Source organism: Podarcis pityusensis (assembly GCF_964106645.2).
Source record: "Podarcis pityusensis genome assembly, chromosome: 10".
Lineage (NCBI taxonomy): Eukaryota > Metazoa > Chordata > Lepidosauria > Squamata > Lacertidae > Podarcis > Podarcis pityusensis.
The window spans coordinates 36,894,964-36,916,171 of record NC_138035.1 but is presented as its reverse complement, the minus strand read 5'-3'; the positions used below and the strand labels follow the sequence as shown (position 1 = coordinate 36,916,171).

The 21,208-nt window shown below is 41.7% G+C and overlaps 2 protein-coding genes across 7 annotated transcripts in view; one reads left to right on the top strand and one right to left on the bottom strand.

Moving 5' to 3' along the window:
- The window catches only part of NTN4 (netrin 4), a 39,331-nt gene extending 24,060 nt beyond the window's left edge, over positions 1–15,271 (bottom strand). Inside the window, exons 1-2 of one of the 2 annotated variants that reach the window (XM_081022491.1) lie at positions 14,791–15,271; positions 8,581–9,110 (exon numbers count right to left, since the gene is read on the bottom strand). In XM_081022491.1, coding sequence (XP_080878617.1) covers positions 8,581–9,110; positions 14,791–15,238 — 978 coding nt within the window. In that variant the 5' untranslated portion in view covers positions 15,239–15,271. The remainder of the gene's footprint in view (positions 1–8,580; positions 9,111–14,790) is intronic. The other variant, XM_081022492.1, reaches the window with a different exon arrangement.
- LOC308486156 (uncharacterized protein) overlaps positions 1–21,208 on the top strand; it is an 87,437-nt gene that overhangs the window by 51,909 nt on the left and 14,320 nt on the right. For all 5 annotated transcript variants that reach the window (XR_013990965.1, XR_013990966.1, XR_013990967.1 and 2 more), the window contains one exon: positions 7,323–7,403. Coding sequence is in view for 2 of the 5 variants with exons in the window: in XM_081022561.1 (XP_080878687.1) it covers positions 7,323–7,403 (81 nt within the window). In the remaining 3 variants the exon portion in view is untranslated. The remainder of the gene's footprint in view (positions 1–7,322; positions 7,404–21,208) is intronic.

Below are 21,208 nucleotides of genomic sequence, written 5' to 3'. Positions count from 1 at the left end.
TGGGTGTCAGCCCAGGACAGGCATTCTCTGTGATAGCTCCTAAGCTGTGAAATACTATCCCCACAGCAAATTGTTTGTGCTGCTTTTAACATTGTATTTTTATATCATAACCCACCCTGGGACCTCATGGTGAAGAGCAGGCAAGAAATCCCATAAATAAATAATAAGGTACAGTTGCAGAAAGCACCTTCCTCCAAACAAAACTCTCAAACATTTACACAGCCTTCAGCTAAAATTTATATTTTTTTCTTTGGCCTTTCCAATTTGAAATGTATGGTCTTATCACAAATCTACCCTAAACATTTCTGCTAACATAAGTAAAACGATTAGTAATAAAATACTTGAAATCCATCCACCTTAATCAACCTTTTCTTGTTGCAACTATCAAAGATTTATCTGACTTGCTTGGCACATTTTCTCTTAAATGAAATGAAAATACAAGCCTACATATAGTATGCCTGTAGCACAAATATATTTCTTGGCAGAAGCTGCAAATAATTAACAAGACACAGGAAGTGTATATAGCTTTAAGTCGACCACTATTGCTTACAGTCCTCTTCCACTGTACAGTATCTTTGTCTGGCTATCAGATCAAGTGGTTTCTGAGTGACAAATGTCTTTGTAGTGAAAAGCGTTAACGGTATTCCATCTGCCTTTATATATCATATTTTTTGCTCTATAAGACGCACCAGACCATAAGGCGCACCTAGTTTTTGGAGGAGGAAAACAAGAAAAAAAATATTCTGAATCCCAGAAGCCAGAACAGCAAGAGGGATCTGGCTTCTGGGATAGCCTCTGGCTGTCCTGGCTTATGGGATAGCCGCGCGCAGCCTCTCCTGGGCAGCAGGATAAAGGCTCCCCTTGCCCGGAAGAGGCTGCGCGTGGCCAAGGCAGAAGCCAGGAGAGGTGCTTCGCTAAAGGGGCGCTGCGCAGCTCTGGCCTCTCCTTCCCCAAGGATTCGAACCGCCCACCTTCTGATCGGCAAGCCCTAGGGTCTGTGGTTTAACCCACAACGCCACCCGCGTCCATATGCTTATTGTGCTTAATTAATGCATACACAAATACAGTTAAGTGCTTCCTTGCCACAAATCTTTGTAGAAAGAGACAAAGTACCCACATTTAAAAGCAAAATCTTCATTTCAAATAGCACTTTAATCATGTGCCTTTCTTTTCAAAGAAATTGTGCTCCATGGGAATAGCAGGAAACACACACTACCCTGAACTATGGAGAAGCCTTTTGGTCCATCAGCAAGAAAGATGATATTTAAATACTCTCCCCTCAGGCAAGTTTCCCCCTTCCCCAAAGATTTATGTCCTTGGATTTGGCATGCCTTCACTACTTGTTGATATATGTCAGACCAACAAAGCTTGAACTTCGTCCCAAAACTAAGCCGAAGAGTGAATGAGCAGGAGAACGAGTGAGCTGCTTTGCTTTCTTGTTCAGAGGCAAAGTCATTAGAAAAACTGGCTGACTCCCCAGAACATCCCCCACATCTCTGAGCATAGCACACAGCAGCAGAGGCTGGCAAAATGGACATGTAGTAGCAACAGCAGCAGCAAATGTGGCACCTTAAAACCTGACATTTTTTTCAGCGAGACCTTTCATAACCTAGAAGTTCATTTATACAGTGTTTAAATGTTTTTGTACTGCTTTTATTTCATGTATTCTAGCTAGGCACGCCCCCTATTTCCTTGTTCCTGTCGCTTGTAAAATACTGTTGCTTTATTGTTCTAGTTTTTAATTTTTAGGAAGATGTTGCTGTGGAGGGGGTTGAGTTGCCCTTTTATAACCCCATTTGTGGGCACAGTTTTGCATTGGGATTCTTCAGATTTTGTCCTGTCCTTGGATTTTTGATGAATATTTGAGTTGAGAATGGGTACATCATCTACTCTAGCCATGTACTTGGATATCAAATAATCACTACTTCTCTTCCACACACCTACATGGCCCATAACCTCTCGGGGTAGTAACTGTTCCAAGAGTTTTTTTTATTTGCAGAAAAACAACTGTATGTACTGTAACATTAAACATTCTGTGAAGAAACTCTAGGGGCTGATTTAATAGCTCACCCTGGTTTAAAAATCAGTGCTATGCAGGCGATTGTAGAGTAAAGTAATAGAATGTGCAGGGCATTTAAGTGGGAGAATAGATTTCCAACAGTGTGTAAAGGAGAGCTGCATGTTCTTAGGTAGTAATTATTGGTGTGAGAATGTGGATGTTGCAAATGCACAAATGTCCCTATTTTCATATGTGAATTGACAGCAATGCATCATACCCCTATATTTCAGGACAGTAGGGGCCCTATATAGAACCATAGAAAAGTAGAATTGCATATAAGAACCTTTCAGGTTGAGCCTAGGTACCGGTAAATAGGCTTGAAAAAGGCACACATACCAGAAGCATGCAGTACTGTAGCAAGCCGAAGTGAATGACCCATGTGTCAATAGATTAATTCAGGTAACTGGTCAAATAACCTCCTTTACTCAGCAAGTTGTATCAATATTACCCATACTAGTTTAGCATTGGTTTTGCAGACCTGGCTGAAAGCTTTCAAAGATCCCACCATGTCCCAAGAACAGCTGTTGGTTCTCGAATATCTCACTATTCCAGTTGGAAGGTCTACATCATATCCAGAAACTTGCAATGGGAACTTCATCAAGAGCGAGGGCAGAGATCCTAACAGCTCAGTGCCCCTGGGCTAAAACAGCAAGTCATTTTGGGCTATTTAGAACTTTATTGGATCTTGAAACCTGTACATCATCAGGTTAAAGACCCTTTCAGAACTAGATGAGGTGTTGCAGGAATTTCAGTTTGCAGGTCAACAAGCATCACATATTTTTCCTGAGCCTTGAACTTGTTCCCAAGCAACATGTTTGTGATGAGATGTTGAGCCAAGAGTCTAACATATTGCAGCCATTAAACATTCCAAGGCACTTTCCACGAGAGTAAACCTATTATTCTCAGTGTCTTGAGCATTGGCTGAAATCCCAGTCAGTCTGGATATTTTAATTCTGCCTACCTGAGTTTCTCTTGTTTGGTGGCATTATTCTCTCACTGCTTTTTTTTGGTAAACTATTTGGCAACATTATAGATTTGTATGTTGCTATCATAGTCTGAAATTGGCTGCCTTTCAATAAAGTCTATAAATTGGTCGATAAAATAAAAGACTATGATCTGTTCACTAAATGCATGCCGGAGAATCTACAGACATGCAACAATAGCATCTTTACCACACACACACACCAACCCATGCTTTGAGGTTTGCAGGAGACCCTGTCAGTAAGACCACGATGGGTATCACTTGCAGGGCAATGACTCATTGCTGGGCCTTCTCCTTGGTGCTTCCCAAGGTGTGGAGCTCACTTCCAGTGGAGGTGTGTCTATCCCCTGCACTGATGGTTCCCCTTGGCTTTTGACACATGGGTGTCAATGGGAATTCCAGCAGTTGGCATTGTTTTGTGTATGCTTGGTTTTAGATGTTTTAAAGATGTTTTTAAATTAATGTATGGACTGTATTTTTATGTTCACCATCCTGGGTTCCCATGGAAGAAAGGCTACTGTGGAGAACAAAATGCGGCATAGTGACTAAGGATGTTTTGACTCATGAAACTTAAGTCTCTTATATCTACGGCATGGCTGAAATTTAGCATAGCTGAAATCTAGCCTACTGTACAAGGCAAGAGTCAGATGTGCCTACTTTTGCATCTGGCCACACTTCTCTCTGGCATATGGCCTCCATTAGGTTGTCCATGATAGAATGCAGCTCTTGGGTAGAAAAAGATTCCACATTTCTGTGTACAGTGGTACCTCGGGTTACATACGCTTCAGGTTACAGACTCCGTTAACCCAAAAATAGTGCTTCAGGTTAAGAACTTTGCTTCAGGATGAGAACAGAAATCATGCTCCGGCGGCGCGGCAGCAGCAGGAAGCCCCATTAGCTAAAGTGGTGCTTCAGGTTAAGAACAGTTTCAGGTTAAGAACGGACCTCCGGAACGAATTAAGTACTTAACCCGAGGTACCACTGTATAGGACTGCAGCATCAGCCTGTAGCTAAGTATATACAGTACATGTGCAACTGACACTACTACTTTCGCTTCCTGTGTTTAATTTTTGGTTGCAAGCTCCTTGGGGTAGGAATTTGTACTCTGGAAGGCATTATGCACACTGGTGATACTATATAAATAAACAATAGGTTGGATCCATATTATGTGAAGCTAAGAGTAGGCCCAGTGAAATCAATGGAACTGATTATGATTTTCTATTTATGTAAGTGGGTCTTCTCTAAACACAACTAAGACTTAACTTAACTCAATTTGTCTTCCCTCCCAAATAAAAGCCTCTTCCTCTATTTCTCAAGAACAAAAGACTTTAAAAGAAAATTGCTGGAGGGAATGAAATTAACAAAGCATAAATTTGTTGAAATGTGGTCTCTGACAAGCTTGCACTCAAACAACCTAATTGCTATTATGAAGCAATGATCTCTATACATATCGTGAAATAGCGGGTACATACACCTAAGTGCCTAAGGCTACATCCCTACACCTATTTATGAGCACTGGGCCACAATGAACTTAATGGGACTTATTTCTGGATAGACATGGATAGGATTGCAGTTTTAGTCTGCAGTCCTTTATGTATGGGAGTATGCCTCATTGACTCAATGTGACTACTTCAGAGTAGACTCATTTAGGATTGTACTGTTAAGGAGAGCATGATATTCATTAATAAGGTTTTTTGCAGTTATCAAAGGAAAAGATATGGCTTCCTTCTTGATTTTCCTTCTTGCTCGGTCTACCCCAGGGGTCAGCAACCTAAGGCCCATGGGCCACAAGCAGCCGATGGGGGTCGTTTAATGGACCCCTTCCACCCACTCGGTTGGCTCCCGTGCACCAGCACAGAGCAGAGCAGGGACTGCCTTCTGCTGGCCTCCTTCCCATTGGCTGCAGGAAGCTCCTGCAGCCACTGTGAAGCTGCACACACCTCCTCAGCACTGGAAGGAGCGCCGGAAATAGTGTTTGCGCATGCATGCATACATGTGCACACGCACTCTGGCCCACCGCAGCATCTGCAGGACCGTGAACCGACCCAAGCCACAAAAACTTTGCTAACCCCTGGTCTACCCTTTCCATGAATAAGAAGCTGGCTTTGGCTATTTTTCAATCCCTGCACCTAAAACATAAAACCAGATAATCTTCCCCTTGAGCTGTGGCCACTCAACTTTTTAACGGCACAAGCAGGAAAATGGCACTTTCAGGACTGGGATCTACAATCAAAAGTGATTCATTCATGTCACTTCATGATTTCACAAGAATACAGGAGATACCTTCAAAAGATCTGGTTCTGCCTCTGTGACTAGTTTAATTCGTTTAGATTATGTCTGCATTTTCCATTTCTGCTGCTCTGATGTGACAGGAAACAGAAGGAGGGTTAAGAAGTACTTTATGCCTCAGAAATAGGCTGTGAAGCAAGTTCAGATTTCCATTATATGAATGCACCTCTATATCTCTGTGTTATAAGGATCCCCCAACTTAAAGCCTTGGTGTGATCCAATCAGTTCAGGGTTGCTTTACCAACTTGTGCAAAAATGCCAAAATAGGCAAGCTGTTGTAGTATATCAGTAGTATAATTTAGAATGTTACAAGTTTCTGCAACTTTGTCAAGCCTTCTGAATTTCCTTGTCAGCAGCAACATGATTCAAGCAATCAACCTTCCCCAAAATATAGTTAACCAATAAGGAACTTTATTGTGCATTCCAGTCATTTCCACACAAAAACTTTGCTTGCATAAAACTTGCAAAAGGTGATTCAATAATTATACTCTCTTTTTATCTATGTTTCAGAATGAGGAAAATGTGTTTAGCTATTAATTTTCCTTTGACAGATGGGAAAGATGAAGTCTCTAATTTTTGTATTGCTTGCAGTCTAATAACACTCAAACTTTTAATATGTGTTTAATGCTTTGGTCCCTAATCCCCTTTAATTTATTGCAAAAATAATAAACAGCTACTCTATATCCTAGATATGATTCTCTTTCTTCTTACTTTTATACCTAATGGCCTATGTTTCTGAGCCTTATAACTGTGTAAAGGTATACACACACCCATATAACTGTAACCAGGGGAAAGAGGTTCTGCATTTGGATTTATATGCAGCATAAATACATGCCTTGCTGTTACTGCCTAAAACCAACCTTAGTTATTTGTTAAAGATTTATTATTATCATTATTATTATTGAAACTATGATTTAATGCTTATATATTGCCAACACTTTGCTAGACATGGAATGAACACAGTATACCAGTGCATGAGACCATTTTTAGCTGGACAGTTCGTGATAACTGTGCATTTTAAACTGGAATGAATGACTGTTTCCAGATGTCTGAAATTAGGTACTACTATGAGTAGAAGTACGTCCTCCATAACTCAAAACAGCTCAATAACCTCTTGTGTTGTTTAATGTGAGGTACATGTTACTATTGGCAGTTACAAGTAATTGCTTGAATGTAGCTGGCTGTAATAAATTAAATGTGATGTTTGCAAAATCTGCAGTCCTGCCATCTGGTCACCAGAAAGCTTCTGGTACTACTTTGCAAATAAATACAAGTAGTGTTAAAATGCAGGGTGCTTTAATATGTAATCTGTGTGATCTCCAAGCCCCCTGCACTCAACACTTCCTGAAAACTTGAAATAATGTTGACATCTTAAATGAACATCTTTCTGTAACAGTTTGTGGTGTGGCTTATGCACATTAGGCAGGATGAGGTTTGTCTTAAACTTTCTTATGCTGGCAGATCACAACACTATGTCACCATAGCAATACTCTTGCACTGGCACAAGTTTGAAGTGGCAGAACAGACACCTGTGGTCATGGAGGAGTGGAAATTAGTCAGAATCCTATGTTCCCTCAGGGCAGGGGTCAATCCCACAATGCAACAATGGCATAATGCTGTGCAGCAAAGGAGAGTGGCATAACTTTGAACACTCCAAACAGAGATCCCCAGATGACTGCCCATGGCTTCCCTCTTTTCCTCCACAGTCACAATGGAGGAAAGGATTTCAACAAAGTCTGGAGCCAATTATTCTAGAGGACCCAGCAAGTGAGCAAGATTTTTGATAACAAGGTGTACAAGTCGGGATTCCATCTACCATATCCATGAACACATAACTAGGAACACTGAAGTTGGGATTTTTATGATGGGCAACTTACACAAAGGGAGCACTTTGCCCAAACAATGAACACCAACAACCAAGGAGAAGCAGTCAATTGACTAAATTTATAAACAAATAATATGTCTAATTCCCAACTTCTCACCATTGTACAGATACTGTATCAGCACCCACCAGATGCCACCACCCAGAGGATCCTGAACTCCACACACGCAACTGGGGCTGCAAGGACAAAGGTAAGCAATAGAGGTGGCTCATCAGGGAGGGGGAGAACATGCTTCAGAGTAGTTCCTTTACACCCCCATTCATAGCACCAAGGAAGAAGGTGTGTGTGTGTGTGTGTGTGTGTGTGTGTGTGTGTGTGTAGAGCACTCAGAACACCTATAGCCATATAGTGCTTTGCACTCTCATCCCTTGTGATGATGGGAAACAGTACATTTGTGTAATAACTCTATCCTTACTTAGCAGGTGAGACCTGTATTTCCCTCACAAGGGGCAGGCTGCATTCTCAGAAAGGGTGGCTTCTATGGCCACAATCCCAAAAATATACTGGAAAACATAACACTATACTCCATCTGCATCTATAGCCACTGCTGTCCAAACACTTATGGCTCATGACACAGACATTTCCTGCACACAGAAGAAACCGTAACTGTAGACAGCATTAGAAACATAAAAATAACCCTCCTTAATGAGGCCAAAGACCCATCTAGACCAGCACTTTTTTCCTACAGTGGCCAACCAGATGCCAATGGGAAGCCATATGCAGGACATGAGGTTAGTGGTACTTCCTTGCTCATGTTCCTCAGCAGCTGATATCCAGAAACATGCTGCCTCTGATCTTTGAAGTTGTACACAGTGTTCATTAGTTAGTAGCCTTATCCTCAATGAATTTGCCTAATCTTTTCAAGCCATCCATGGCCATCACTACATCTCATGGTAGTTTAACTATGCACTGTGTGAAGAAACTGTGGTTTCTGAAACTGACTTGGGAAATAAACCATAGTTAATGGTTAACCACAGTTCCCACTTTGGATGGCACAGAATGCTGTGGTTAACTAAAATGCAGGAGTGAAAGCTTCCAAACACCTCCTCTCAGCTGCACAAGAAGGGGGGAGTGTACAAGTCCAAAGATAATTGTGGTTTGTGCGTGTCATGCTCAAACTAAATCATGATTTCGTGCTGGAAGGAGGAACCTGTGGTTCTCAAGATGTTGTTGGACTACAACTCCCATCAGCCCCAGCCAACATAGCCAATGGGCAGGGATGATACAAATTGTAGTCCAACTGCATCTGGAAGGCCACTGGTTTAGTGTGGCATGCAAATATCATGAAAAAACTAAGGTCTAGAGTCAAAATAAATCTAGAGTCAATTTTCAGTTGTTTGTAGTTTTTGATATCTTAATTAACTCACCTCTCCTCCAGTGCAGGGGAAGTGACTGGAGTATCTAGAAGTGCAAATTGCTCCTTTCTTGGTTACATCATCATCCAGCCCAAAGGCTGCTGAGCAGTTAGTGGAAAAATATTTGTAAGGTTTCCATGTTTTCCCAAAATCCTGAGATCGCTCCAAGACCATGGCTGCCGGTCTTGGTGACTTGAACACCATGATTACGTGAGTGAAATAAAACTCAGTTTCCAAGTTCAGTTGGATCTTCTCCCTGTTCACCCCCTGTGCTGATTGCCACCATGTGTATGGCAGCCGAAAGGGTGAGTCAACCATGGCAGAGGGTGAGTGAGCCAGATGGGCATGCTTGGAGTTGCATTTGCTACACTTAGGCTGCTTGCATATGAAGTCTGCATTCTCACTGTAGGAACAGTAAAACTCTGTGGCGTTGTCCCCACACTTTGTATCTGTCCACAACTTACGCCCGTATCCTAAATTTCCCATTCGAGGGTTGCACGCTTTTTCACAGTGGGATCCAGCTTCAACAACACTGCTCAGTCCTATGTAGGAAAAAGGGTGATAATTAAAAACTAAGTTAGCATAAATTATTATCAACCAACTGTACCTAACACATAATTAAAATTCTGACTTTGCAATAAAACAAGAAGGCACAGTTAATTTTTTACTGGACCCACAAAGGATATAAGACCTTAGGCAAGCTTTTATATTCAGAGCCTCAGGACAACGCAAAGGCACACCTTGTACCTGTATTATAGGGATAATGATACTGGCCTATTTGACAGCACTGCTTTAAGGATTACTGAGCTATTTTATGTGAAACACTTTGAACACTTGAAAGGTGCTATATAATGTGCTATTGAGTGTCTACAAAGGCCTTGGACCAAACTATTCAGTGCAACTATTTAGCGGCTCTTTGTAAACAGAAATATTGAAGAATTGTCCACCTTCCCCCTGCTCCTCAATAACTTATGGTATTTAGTTCTAGGACCTTAATACTCCATGCCTTAGGCAGTTTGTCTTCAAAAGAGGCTCATAGATGCATGGTGTTATTTTGTAACTGAACAAGCATGGATCATTTAAGATAAAAAACACACAAGTGAGTAAATATACTGGGAGCAAGGCGCTACCCTACACCAAACACTCAGACTCTGAATCGTTTAAAACTCATGGAGGTGTAAGAGGCCTCAGCCAAATACATACTTCCCACAGGTGGATCTTACCCAGAAGTAGAACAGTTTATTATAAAGGGCAAGTAGCAGCAGAATAAAATTCTGAGATACAGCCCAAGGGAATATGTTCTGGTGGAACATGCAAGACCCAGTGCAAAAGAAGGTGGGATAGACCTAAGAAGAACTATTATTTAGTATTCACTGAATGCTAAATCTCAGGGTATATATATCTTTTAGATTTGGTTTTTTGTTTTGATGCTATGTATTATGCTATGCTATGCATCTTGTTTTATTTGTTCTTTATATTATTTAAGATTTCATGCTAATGTTCTGTCTTGGTTTCATTCCCATTTCTCAAGGCACTCTTTTTCAGGTTCTCTTTCAGGTTCTTTTATTTCCTCCTTTGATCTTGGTTCAGCTCTGGATACTTGTCACTTTTTAGCCATTCTCCATCAGTTTAATATTAACTATAATTTTAATGCATATCTTCCTACTCCATAGATTTTCGCTCAATTTTTCAAACTGTTTTCCCCATTGAAGTTCACTTTCTTGAATTAAGCTTCTTCCATGCCTCCTGCTGTCCATCTTTTTCTCTGTTGCTAGGCTGTGAAGTAATCAATCCTTCTTCTTGGGTACACAGATTATAGATAGAGGTGGCCAACCTTCTGGGGCCCACATGCCAGTGGTGGATGTGCCCAAAAGTGAGTCTGGCCACTCCACACTTGCACACAAGGGTGCCAACTTGAATAAAATATTGGGGGGAGGTATGCCCCACCTCACATAATTGATCACATGACATGGTGCATGCACACCATTTGAATGGCAATGCTCATCAACTTGTGGGGGTTCCACAAGTTTTGTTGGGAGGGCTGAAGGGACCTCAGCCCCTAGGAGTTGGCTCCTATGCTTGCACACTCCCTTGTACACACACACACACAGCACATAAAGGCACATAGCTGCCGCCCCCATCTGAGCAGATCCATTGATGACGTTATCATTCCCTCTCCGCTCATCAAATTATCAATCTGGTGACCAGATTTGCAATTGGGTTTGCATCCTCATTACAGTTCTGAACTCTGCCCACTGCCATGTTGTGCCTACTTTTTACAAAAAAACTTTTTGCTGTTGTTGCAAAATCCAGTGGTGTCTTTGAGAGCCATATAAAACATTGCTTGGAGACCAGCAGCCACACGTGCTCTGTGCTTTTATTCCATTATTCACATCACTACTACTTCTTGTAATTTCATCTGCTTATTCTCTAGGCTATACTATGGTTATTTCCTTACTTTTCCTTCTCTTGTAATGTCCTTCTTTCTTGTTTCTATCTTCAGCCTCTGTTCTTTAGTCTGCTGCTCTGCTTGTTTATTCTGCTTTTCATTTTGATCATATCACTTTCATTCCTTTGCCTCTCCATTGCCTTCATTTTCTTCAGCATATTCATTTGCAGCTTATTTTGGTTTACAAATGTTTACATTCTACTGCTCTGGTATATCTTTCAGCTTTTCTTTTTTTTTAATACATACCGTCACCGATATTTGCTTCATCCCACTGGTTCCCTCTTCTTCAGATGTTCCTTTTCAATTTATTCTTTTGATCTACAAACCTAAGCTTTTTTTTTGTCTTATTCCCTTTCCTCTTTCAGTTCTTTTTCTTTGGATTCCCTTCCTTGTGACATTACAATGGACCAACTATTTCCTCTATTTGTACATTTGCAGAGGTCTTTTTCCTCCAGTCTCCTCTTCATGTCTTGCTTTCACCTTGTGACTCTTGTCCTTTGCAGTATGCAGTGAGCTCATTTGAAATATATGAGACTTCTAAGTAAACATGTTTAGGATCAGGATAATAAAAAAGAGTATTTTTAGGCTACAGAGTAAGCTCAAATGTATAATGCACACTTCTGCCAACAAAGGTAAATAAATACAACTGTAAAAGTCACATAGTAACACTGAGTCCTTTTCAAAGTGCTGTACAAACATTAACTAATCTGCACAGCTCCCCTGAGAAGTAAGGAAGCAAGTATTATTATAATGTGTCTTATCAGCTAGGCCAAGATGGATTGGCTTGATTTACATGCTGGCTGGTAAGATTTTTCAGTCTCATTATGCAATGTAGTCAAGTTACCTGGTGAATGTTTACTGCAGCAATTTTCTCCATTATGCTTCTACTACTGACGTGAGAAAAGTGCTTTGAGTTTATTTTTTAAAATAACAACACTCATGCATATTCATGAGTCTGAACAGGTACTATACACTGTGCATCTGGGATACAACTTAACTTTCTGAGAAACTTTCTGAGCCAAATATCTAGCTCCTGAAGTGGGAAATTACAGTTTGAAAATGTGCTGGATTAGTCTGACAGCTCTGCTTTAATTATACTGAAATCTTCCAAAAATGCTGAATCATCTTCTCATACTATCAGGAAAATATATTATTTTCCAAGTCTAAATATATTTCCATTTATTTCTGTGGTTTTTTAGTTTCCTAATTGGTGGTGGGTTTCACTGCAGAGGAATCAATGAGAAAACTGCATGTGGAGGCAATTTAAAACTAACTTCACACTATTTTCTATGAAATTTTACAATGTAGTTTTGTAAAAAGTAGTCCAAGTAAGAAAATAATAATTAAAGACATAGATAACTTCAGTCCATGTTGTGTGACATTCTTCTGTATAGTACTATCTGTCACTAGAACTTTGCAAAATGAAAATAAGCTTAGATATTAGAAAATAAGTATTTTTACACAGTCAACCATGAGATCATTAAAGGCATTTTCTGTCCTGTGCTCTTTGCCCCTCTTTCTCTTAATATTTATAGTTAACTGCACACTACCTCCCAGCCTATGTTAGTACACATGCCACTGAACAAAAATCTGTAGTAATGGACAAGAGCATACAAGGTACGACATGACTCACCTGTAAAACATTCAGAGCTAAGTTATATGTTTCCTGTTGCAGCATTTTTCAGCCAAAATATACTTGCGTCCATTCATTATCCATTTTACAAATTGATGGTATGACACTCATATTAAGGTTCCATCAGGGAACAGGTTCACTCATATTAAAATATAACAAATTCAAAAATAAAATACTTGACTGTAAACGTTACTTTAATAATATGCATAATCAGGCATTTCAGGCTAAAGAAACACCTATGAAATAGGCATATCTCCTCATCACTGGCTTCTATGACTGTTTTACTAGATAACAGAAATATCATGTAATGTACACTATCCATATCCTTTCGGTCACTGGAAGTGAACTCTCTCCCTACATTGACTATAACTGAAACTGGAATATTTGGTGGTTAATAGATCTAAGTAAAAAAAAAAATTCTAATAGTGAAAAAAGCAGTCCTACCTATTTTACACCAGGCTAGGTTATCCTAAGGCGAATCAACACCCATTCCTGCCATAGAAGTGTGAACGAATGTTACCTTTCTGCTTTTTATCTCATCTTCTCCTTGCTCTAGGCCCATTCACATTAGGGAATGTGCCAATTTTTGTCAGAAGGACAGTGATGCAGACACCATAGGATGACATTTGCTTGCGAGGATCTGTCCAGTCCAGGTGTTTATCTCTTTGTAGGATCTATGAGCTTTTCCCGCCACATTACATAAACAATAGTAGCAATCAGTTCAGAAAGAATGTATGTGTTCAGCTTTACCCTCAGAGTAAGATGCCAATAAATGATAGTGAAATAAACTGCAGGTGGAAATATTGGTGCATAGTTTTCCTCTGCAGCATGTTATCTGGTCCTTGTCCTGTCTAGTTCTGATAGGGGGGAAATAGATCAAAGCAATGTGGCTGCACAAAAGTTGCTTTCTTAACTTTGTCTCATTCTTGAAACTGTTAAGAAACAATTCACATGATTTCTAGGGGCAAACCAGTGGCATTTAACTTTTGTGACTAGATATGGGTGCAAAAGCACCATAGATGGTTTCATGGGTGTAGCCAGGATTTATTTGGGGGGGGCAGGCTTTATTTTAGGGGTAGCAGAACCGAGTTATCTGCAACAGAATTCGTCACTTAGGGTTTTTTTTTATTTACTTGATGGGGGGCAGCTTACCCCCCCCATGCACACACACACACACACACACACACCCCAGCGATGCCCATGGATGCTTTGAATTCAAGACCATTTTTATTCCCAAGACCATCAGGGAACAGGTTCACATCCGCATCCACAAACCATGCTACCTACATTCGCCTTGAATCCTTGAGCATCTGATTTACCAAACAAAATGGGAAATCATTTATAATAGATACCAATTATTATTTATTATAGCTTGTACTGACTTGTGTTAGATGTATAAGACAAATGCCCATTGCACCAGACTTTACCATTTTTCCCCCTAATCTGGAAGGAAAAATACAAAGCCTATAATTGCTTTTTAGGATAGCTCTCTGTTTTGTGTTTTTAAATTTCCATTCCTCAAGATGACGCTTTCTGAGCCAAGCGCTGAAAATGTTCGGGATTTGGTGTGTGTGTATATGTGCAATATGTGTTAATTAGCTCGTGGGATGAACCAGTCTGCCTTTCAGCCTCTCTTGCACGCTCTTGACTTTTTAACACTTTCTTCTGAAGTTAAGGAAGAGCCATCAACTGTCTGAAAAGCGAATGTTATCTCATTTACCTTGGAGGCATTTGAAAGGGGAGGTGAGGAGACAAGGGCTCCTGATCCGAGTTAAGACTAGGAGCCCTATTTCTCTCTCGCAGGCAACAAGAGGCGCTTCTTGGGTTACTGACAGGCGTTCCAACCCTGCAGCTTTGTTCGAGGCGAGCGAAGTGTGTGTGTGTGTGTGTGTGTGTGTGTGAGAGAGAGAGAGAGAGAGAGAGAGCGCGAGGGAGGGAAGGAAGGAGAGAGAAGCAACTCCAGGCTTTAACTTGCACGTTAACTTTTGTCTTCGGGATCAGCTCTTCAGAGCAAATCCTATTCCACCACCTGCAGGCCTGCTAATCATAATAACTGGAGAAGAGAAAAAGGATGCGAGCGAAAAGGATTCACATGCACGCGAGCGATCGCGCGCGCACCGCACGAGAGAGAGAGACCAACCTGCAGCCAGGGCAGAGGCGCCTAGCAGCACCAGGTGCCAGAGCGGGCTCCCCATGGCGGGCGCGCATGGAGTCCAGGCTCGAAGGCTGCCGGGCGCTGCGCCTTGCATCTCCCGGCCCCTAAGGGCAGCGGCGAGGCTCCATAGCCGCGAGCTCCCGCGGGGCTGGGGCTGCTGCTGCTGCTCCAGCCGGAGGACCTTTGGAGCCGAGCCGAGCTGCGCGTCCTGCCGCGGGCATCTCTCGCGCGCCTTGCCGTCGCCCAGGAGCCGCGCTGCCGAGTCCCTCTCAACGCCGCTCGCCTCCGCCTCCTCCGCCAAGCCCGGGAGCTGCGGCCAGGTGCATTGGGAAGAGGCGCCGGCCCTGCTCTCCCGCCGCTCCCGGCTTGTCTCCTTGTCCCCGATGACAGCCCTGCGAGGGGAGTGGCGGCGGCGGCGGCGGCGGCGGGTCATAGTACTGCAGCGGCAGGAGGAAGGGCCGGGCTGCTCCCCTCCCCACCCCCCTGAGGGAGAGGCGGCGGCGGCCCGCCCCTTCGTGCCCCCCACCTCGCCGCCCTTCAGCCTCCCTCTAGCTGGCAAGAACCACAGCCACCCTCGTCCCCCTCACGGAGGGAAAATGAGCAACAACCTGGCGGCGGCGTTGGCGCCCCCCCTCCCGCGTGCCAGCCGCCCCATCTCGCAGCATTCCTCAAAACCATTGACTTTTTACCGCTGCTCCATCGCGCCACGCGAAGGTGCCTCAGCCTGACAGACGGAGACAGCTCGGGAGAAGAAGGATCAGGCAGTCTCTCCCGCCTCGCTGCTTCCCAGCCCCCCCCCCCCCCGCTCAGCATTCTCTTCCCGCTTCAGCTCCCCCACACCCCAGCCTGGGGGACTGACCTTCCTTGTCCCCAAATCAAGTGGGTGGCACTGCCGCCCTCTTGTCCCGTTCCCCCTCCCCACATTTCCACCTGGGTTGCCCTCCTCAATCCCTGTCTCTGATAGCACACCACTTGCCATAGATACTGGTAATACCAACTACGCACCAGAGAACCACACCCCTCATCCATGTTCCAGATGGTCCACCTGGCAAGTTCCTCTTATCTGTTGTCCTTTCTCCTTCCACTAAACCTCTCTCTATCTCCCCACACCGACACCAAATCCTGCTACAAGAGTATTTCAAAATCATCCAATTAACTGTTACAACTTTTATCTTTTGCCATTTCACCCCATCAGTCCCAGCATCTCCCCTCTTATCTCCAGTGCTTCCCCCCCAGGGGGTACTCAGGGGTATGCAGTACCAGTGCACCTCTTTTAGTTGTTCTTAGAAAGTGTGGCACTTGCTCTAACAACTTCATGGTGAGTACCCGGACCTATTTTTCTAGAAAAAAGCACTGCGCTCATCTCTCAGGTATCTGAAATCACAGAATTTGAAGATACACAACATGTACCAAGGTATCTACCTTGTAACAACTGGTAGAATACATTTCTTTCGCCTGCTGAGAAACCTGTTGGTGGCAAGAGAAAAAATAGACATATAAAAAGAATTCCTGGGTGCCAAGATTCAGGGTACCCTAAAATATGCCATTGTGAGTTCCAAAGTTACCCCCTTCTCATGTTTGTGAAGTTAAAAATGGTTATTGTACTTACAAACTCTCCAAAGGTCAGATTCATGTGCTTTTCCGTACAGCAGTTAGAAAACACAGGCAGTAAAACTTGGCTTAGTTATAGTGGTGAAAGTTCCTAAATGATTGGTATAGAAACACAAAAATGGCTTATAAGAGCCATGTGGTCTTAACTGCAGCAACGAATTTAAAACTTCTTCACTGTCAGAGCTTCTCTGGTAGATTGAGGTATAATAGGTTTGATTACCTTCCTTCTAAAGTGAGGGAGAGTGACCAAGCTAAGCCTATTAGGACAGCTTACTACTATATGGTCTTGACCCCTTCGTGTGTTAATTAGACTTAAGTATGTTGGTTATATGAGGCTGGTTATCCCACAAAACACACATCCCAGCTGCAAGTGCATAAAGTGAAATGAATACATGTGACTGCTGCCTTCATTAGTTGTTTTGGACAGTCATCCTACCACTAAACACTTACTACTATGTAATAGTTTTGCTAGGCCATAGTCCACCTCTTCCCAGTCACCTGGCTCATATTTCTCCTCCTTAATACATAATTTGTAGGAATCTGTAAGCTACTTTAATGTAGAAAAGCAGTGTGTGTATGAGAGAGAGAGAGAGAGAGAGAAGCTGTCACATAATAATAATAATAATAATAATAATAATAATAATAATTTACACCCTGCCCACCTGGCTGAGTTTTCCCAGCCACTCTGGGCAGCTCCCAATTGAGTGTTAAAAACAATACAGCATTAAATATTAAAAACTTCCCTAAACAGATGTCTTTCAAAATTAGGATAGCTGTTTATTTCCTTGACATCTGATGGGAGGGCGTTCCACAGGGCGGGCGCCACTACCAAGAAGGCCCTCTGCCTGGTTCCCTGTAACATGAAACTAAGGGCTTGCAAAATCCCCTATAGTAGCCACTGGTGTCCAGCAATTTACTACATGGATCAGAAGAAGATCTGCACATCTATAAAAGCCTACCAGCAAAGTTTGCAGCAGGATGGGAAACATCAATTCACAGTGAGCTGTTGCATAAATACACACAGAGACAGCTACTATGGGAAGCAGTTTACAGCATTTTCTTCTACATGTTGGAAACTTTATGTGTGTTGTCCCTTATCATCCCTATCTTTATCAAGTGACATAATTATAACATCTCATTTTTTCAGAACTAATATAACATCTCATTTTTTGGCTTCTTCTGGTGCTCTGTCAGAAAAATATATGACCTTTCAGTAACTTTCTTTCGAAAAATACGACATTGAAAGCCAAGTGATAGTGTCACTAGTAGTCACTTCTCACACCTTGTGATGCATACTGTATGGTGCTAAAATAAAAGCTCTCAGATATGAAGATGGATACAAACTAATGTGTATCTATGAGTGACTGCCACTCACCTTGACATTAGGCTGAAATTGAGGTTATTAGGAGCATCAGTTTGCTCAGTTTATGTGATAGATAGAACTAGGCTTCTTAAGGATGTGACAGTCAACCATTCATGGCTGAGACTGTCAGAAACAGTAGCTAGCAAAGCGGAGGAGATTAGATATGTGGTTCTGCGGCAGAAAGTTCCTGTCTAGACATAGACACATATTTACGTGCCTGGATGTTTAGAGAAAATGATAGAAGAAAAAAGACTTTCTCTTATTATGGAAGTGTGCAATGAAAATAAGATATGCAGAAATGATATTCTTAGCTGTTTTTCTAGTTAATTTAATATAATCAAACAAGATAGAACTAATACTAAATTATTATTAAAAATATGGATGATACTATTATGAGAGGGCATAGCTCTCATAGGAGATAGAGGCATAGGATTGTGGTTGTTTTTTATCATAGTGATTAGGTTTTGAAAGGTATTTTAATAGTGACAAAATATAAAAAGTGGCCCATGCTAATGAAGTCAGCTCTTAATAGACACAATGGGCAGGGGCATGTGTCTAAAATAATACAACAGTTGTTAATTTTGCTAAAATTTGGAGTGCTTGAAAAAATGGTCATAAAATACCATTCTTCTTTCAGTGGTTTATATGATGAGCACAGGCATGGCAAGATTTAAATTGTTAAATGAATAAATGATATATTTAACAAATTTTCATTCCACAGTTAAAAGATTTTCCTCTAGTCCCTGCATCTAGGCTTATCCAGAGCGTGGGGAAAGAAATGCATTTGGCTTTTGTGGTTTATCACTGAGAGGGCAAAATTACATGTAATCTTAAATTCATGTGATAATATGAAGGAGGGATATGGAGGGAAGAACTGATAAGATAGAGGGGCACTTCCCTTGCCATGCAAATTCCCTCTAGACCATTTTTCTCATAGCCAGGATTATTTTTCTCATAGCCAGTTTCATTTTCCCCATAGCCAGTTTCACAGCTCAGTTTGGGGGAACTGTCCACCCAGAGCAGCAGATCTTGATGTCAATCATTCTTTTCACCACCACCCCCACCCCCCGCCCATGCCTTATTCCTGAGCTGGCCAAGATGTTTGGAATATGAAAATTCCATTGAACATTAGAATGAAGTTTAGGGCACAACTTCAGAACATATTCTAAGTTCAAATACCACATCAACCCACAACCATTTTCACAGGAGGCAGCAAAAAATGTGAAACATACCAACAATGTTATATCTGACTTGAAGACAGCAGAATGAATATCAGGATGAATGCTCACAGCACTATCATACATTTTTAGATTGAATCTCACACTGACCTCTAAGCCTGTTTTCAAATGGCTTGTGGAATGTGCAAAACACCCCCAAACGTGATATCTAGCTTGAACATCAAGATCCAGAAATGAAAATTAGTGTGCATACACAGGTCACCTTTCTGTGTTTCAGTTTTGAGCTCTAGCACTTGTTTCAAGGTGCTAAATAAGGTGCAAAGTAGCTTCAGTGCATTGTTGTTGTTGTTTTATTACCGTACTTGTCTTTCACCAACAGACCCCAGGGCAGCTTACAACAATTGAAAATTGAAAGCAATTACAACCACAGGTGTAGGGTAGCCCCGAAAGTACACAGTGAGATAGGCACACATTTCAGGTGTCAAAGGCCAGGTTAAAGAGGTGCATCTCCAGCATTTGGCAAAAGCAGTATTGTGAAGAAGACAGATGCACCTTTGTGGAGGGTTAATTCCACAACTTAGGTGCTGCCACTGAGAATTCCCTCTCCCAGACCACCTCTGAGGGAGGTGGAACTGCCAAGAGGGCCCCCTCTGCTGATGTTAACACCTGGGAGGATCTGTAGGGAATGAGGCAGTCTTTCGGATATTTGGAGCCTACATTGTTCAGGGCTTTAAATGAGCACCTTGAATAGGGCCCAGAAACAAACTGGCAACCAATGCAGCTGTTTTAGAAGAGGGCTATATGCATTCTGGCCACTGCATTGTGGACCAGTTGAAATTTCTGAGTTGTCTTCAAGGGTAGCCCCAGGTAGAGTGCATTGCAATAATCTAATTGTCGAGTTACCAGAGTATAGAGTCCTGTGGCTAAAAAGGGTTGTAACTAGCAAACCAGTCATAGCTGGAAATAGGCACTCCTAGCCAACATCAATGGGGTCACCTCTATATGTTTGCTGAGACCCTCAAAGAACTCGAAGAGGTTAGTGAGACAGGACTTACCCTTACAGAAGCCAAGGCTTGTTCTTCTCTATGCTTGGTTATTTTATCTTTAGCCATATTTTCCACCAGTTTTCCCAGAACAGACATTAATTTAACCACACTGTAATTTCCTGGATCCCTGTCTTAAAATTGGTTTTACATTGGCCACTTTCCAGGCCTCAGGTGTGGAGGCTGCTCTTAGGGACAAGTTATATATTTTTGTGAGAAGATCAGCAATTTCTGGAGTGGGAGATTTGTCGGTTTTTGTTTTGTCTGTTAGACCTAGAACTTTATCTTTCATCACCACTATTTGCTGCAGTTCCCCAGACTCCCTTATTACAAAAGTTAGTTCAGACATAGCAATCTGCCGTACATTTTCCACTGTAAAGACAGATGCAAAGAATTAATTCATCTTCTCTGCAATCTCCTTATCTTCCTCTAGCACACCTTTGACTCCCTTGCTTTCCAAGGGTCAATTTTCCACTTTCCCACACAAGTTTCCATGCAAATAACTAATAACATGCTCTGCTTGTGTATTTGCCTTCTCAGAAACATGCTTCATTCTTCAGGCTGACTAATTCAGGAAAGAATGAGAAGTATTTTAAACTGACCTTGAATCAGTGTACAATTCGACAGATTAGCCATAATCACTGGTCCCTTCTCCATTGCCTAAATTAGAACTATCTTTTACTGCATGTATTAATAAAGCTTTCATTTAAGAGAATAAAACTAGGGTCAGAAAGTGCATCATCTCCATAAATCAAGCTATATTTTCTCCACTATTTATTTACTGCTTATAGAGAAATGCATTTCGTGACTGAAGTTGCTTGAAGTTTTTCTGTTGTCTTCAGTAAGATCTAAGGATCTAACCCTTATATTTTATCAGTCCAAAAGATAATTCGTGGAAACCTACTGTATATGATAAGAGGGCTTCGGTGAATACTGGCATATTTCCAACATTTATTAATAATATGGATCCTTATTTACCTTAATGAAAGTATTCTATATACCCAGAGTAGCATCATTCAGAAACAAAACTTTAGCAAGCAACATTCTTTTTGCTTTATGCTAGCATATGCTAAATACACTAGATCTTGTTGGTCCTCTGGTTAATAATTATTTTACAGCATTTTTTGAATGTCATTTTAAAGTCTTCAAATTAGGTGGTTTGAGGTTTCTTACATAACCATACAATAGAAAAAATTAATAAATCTAGG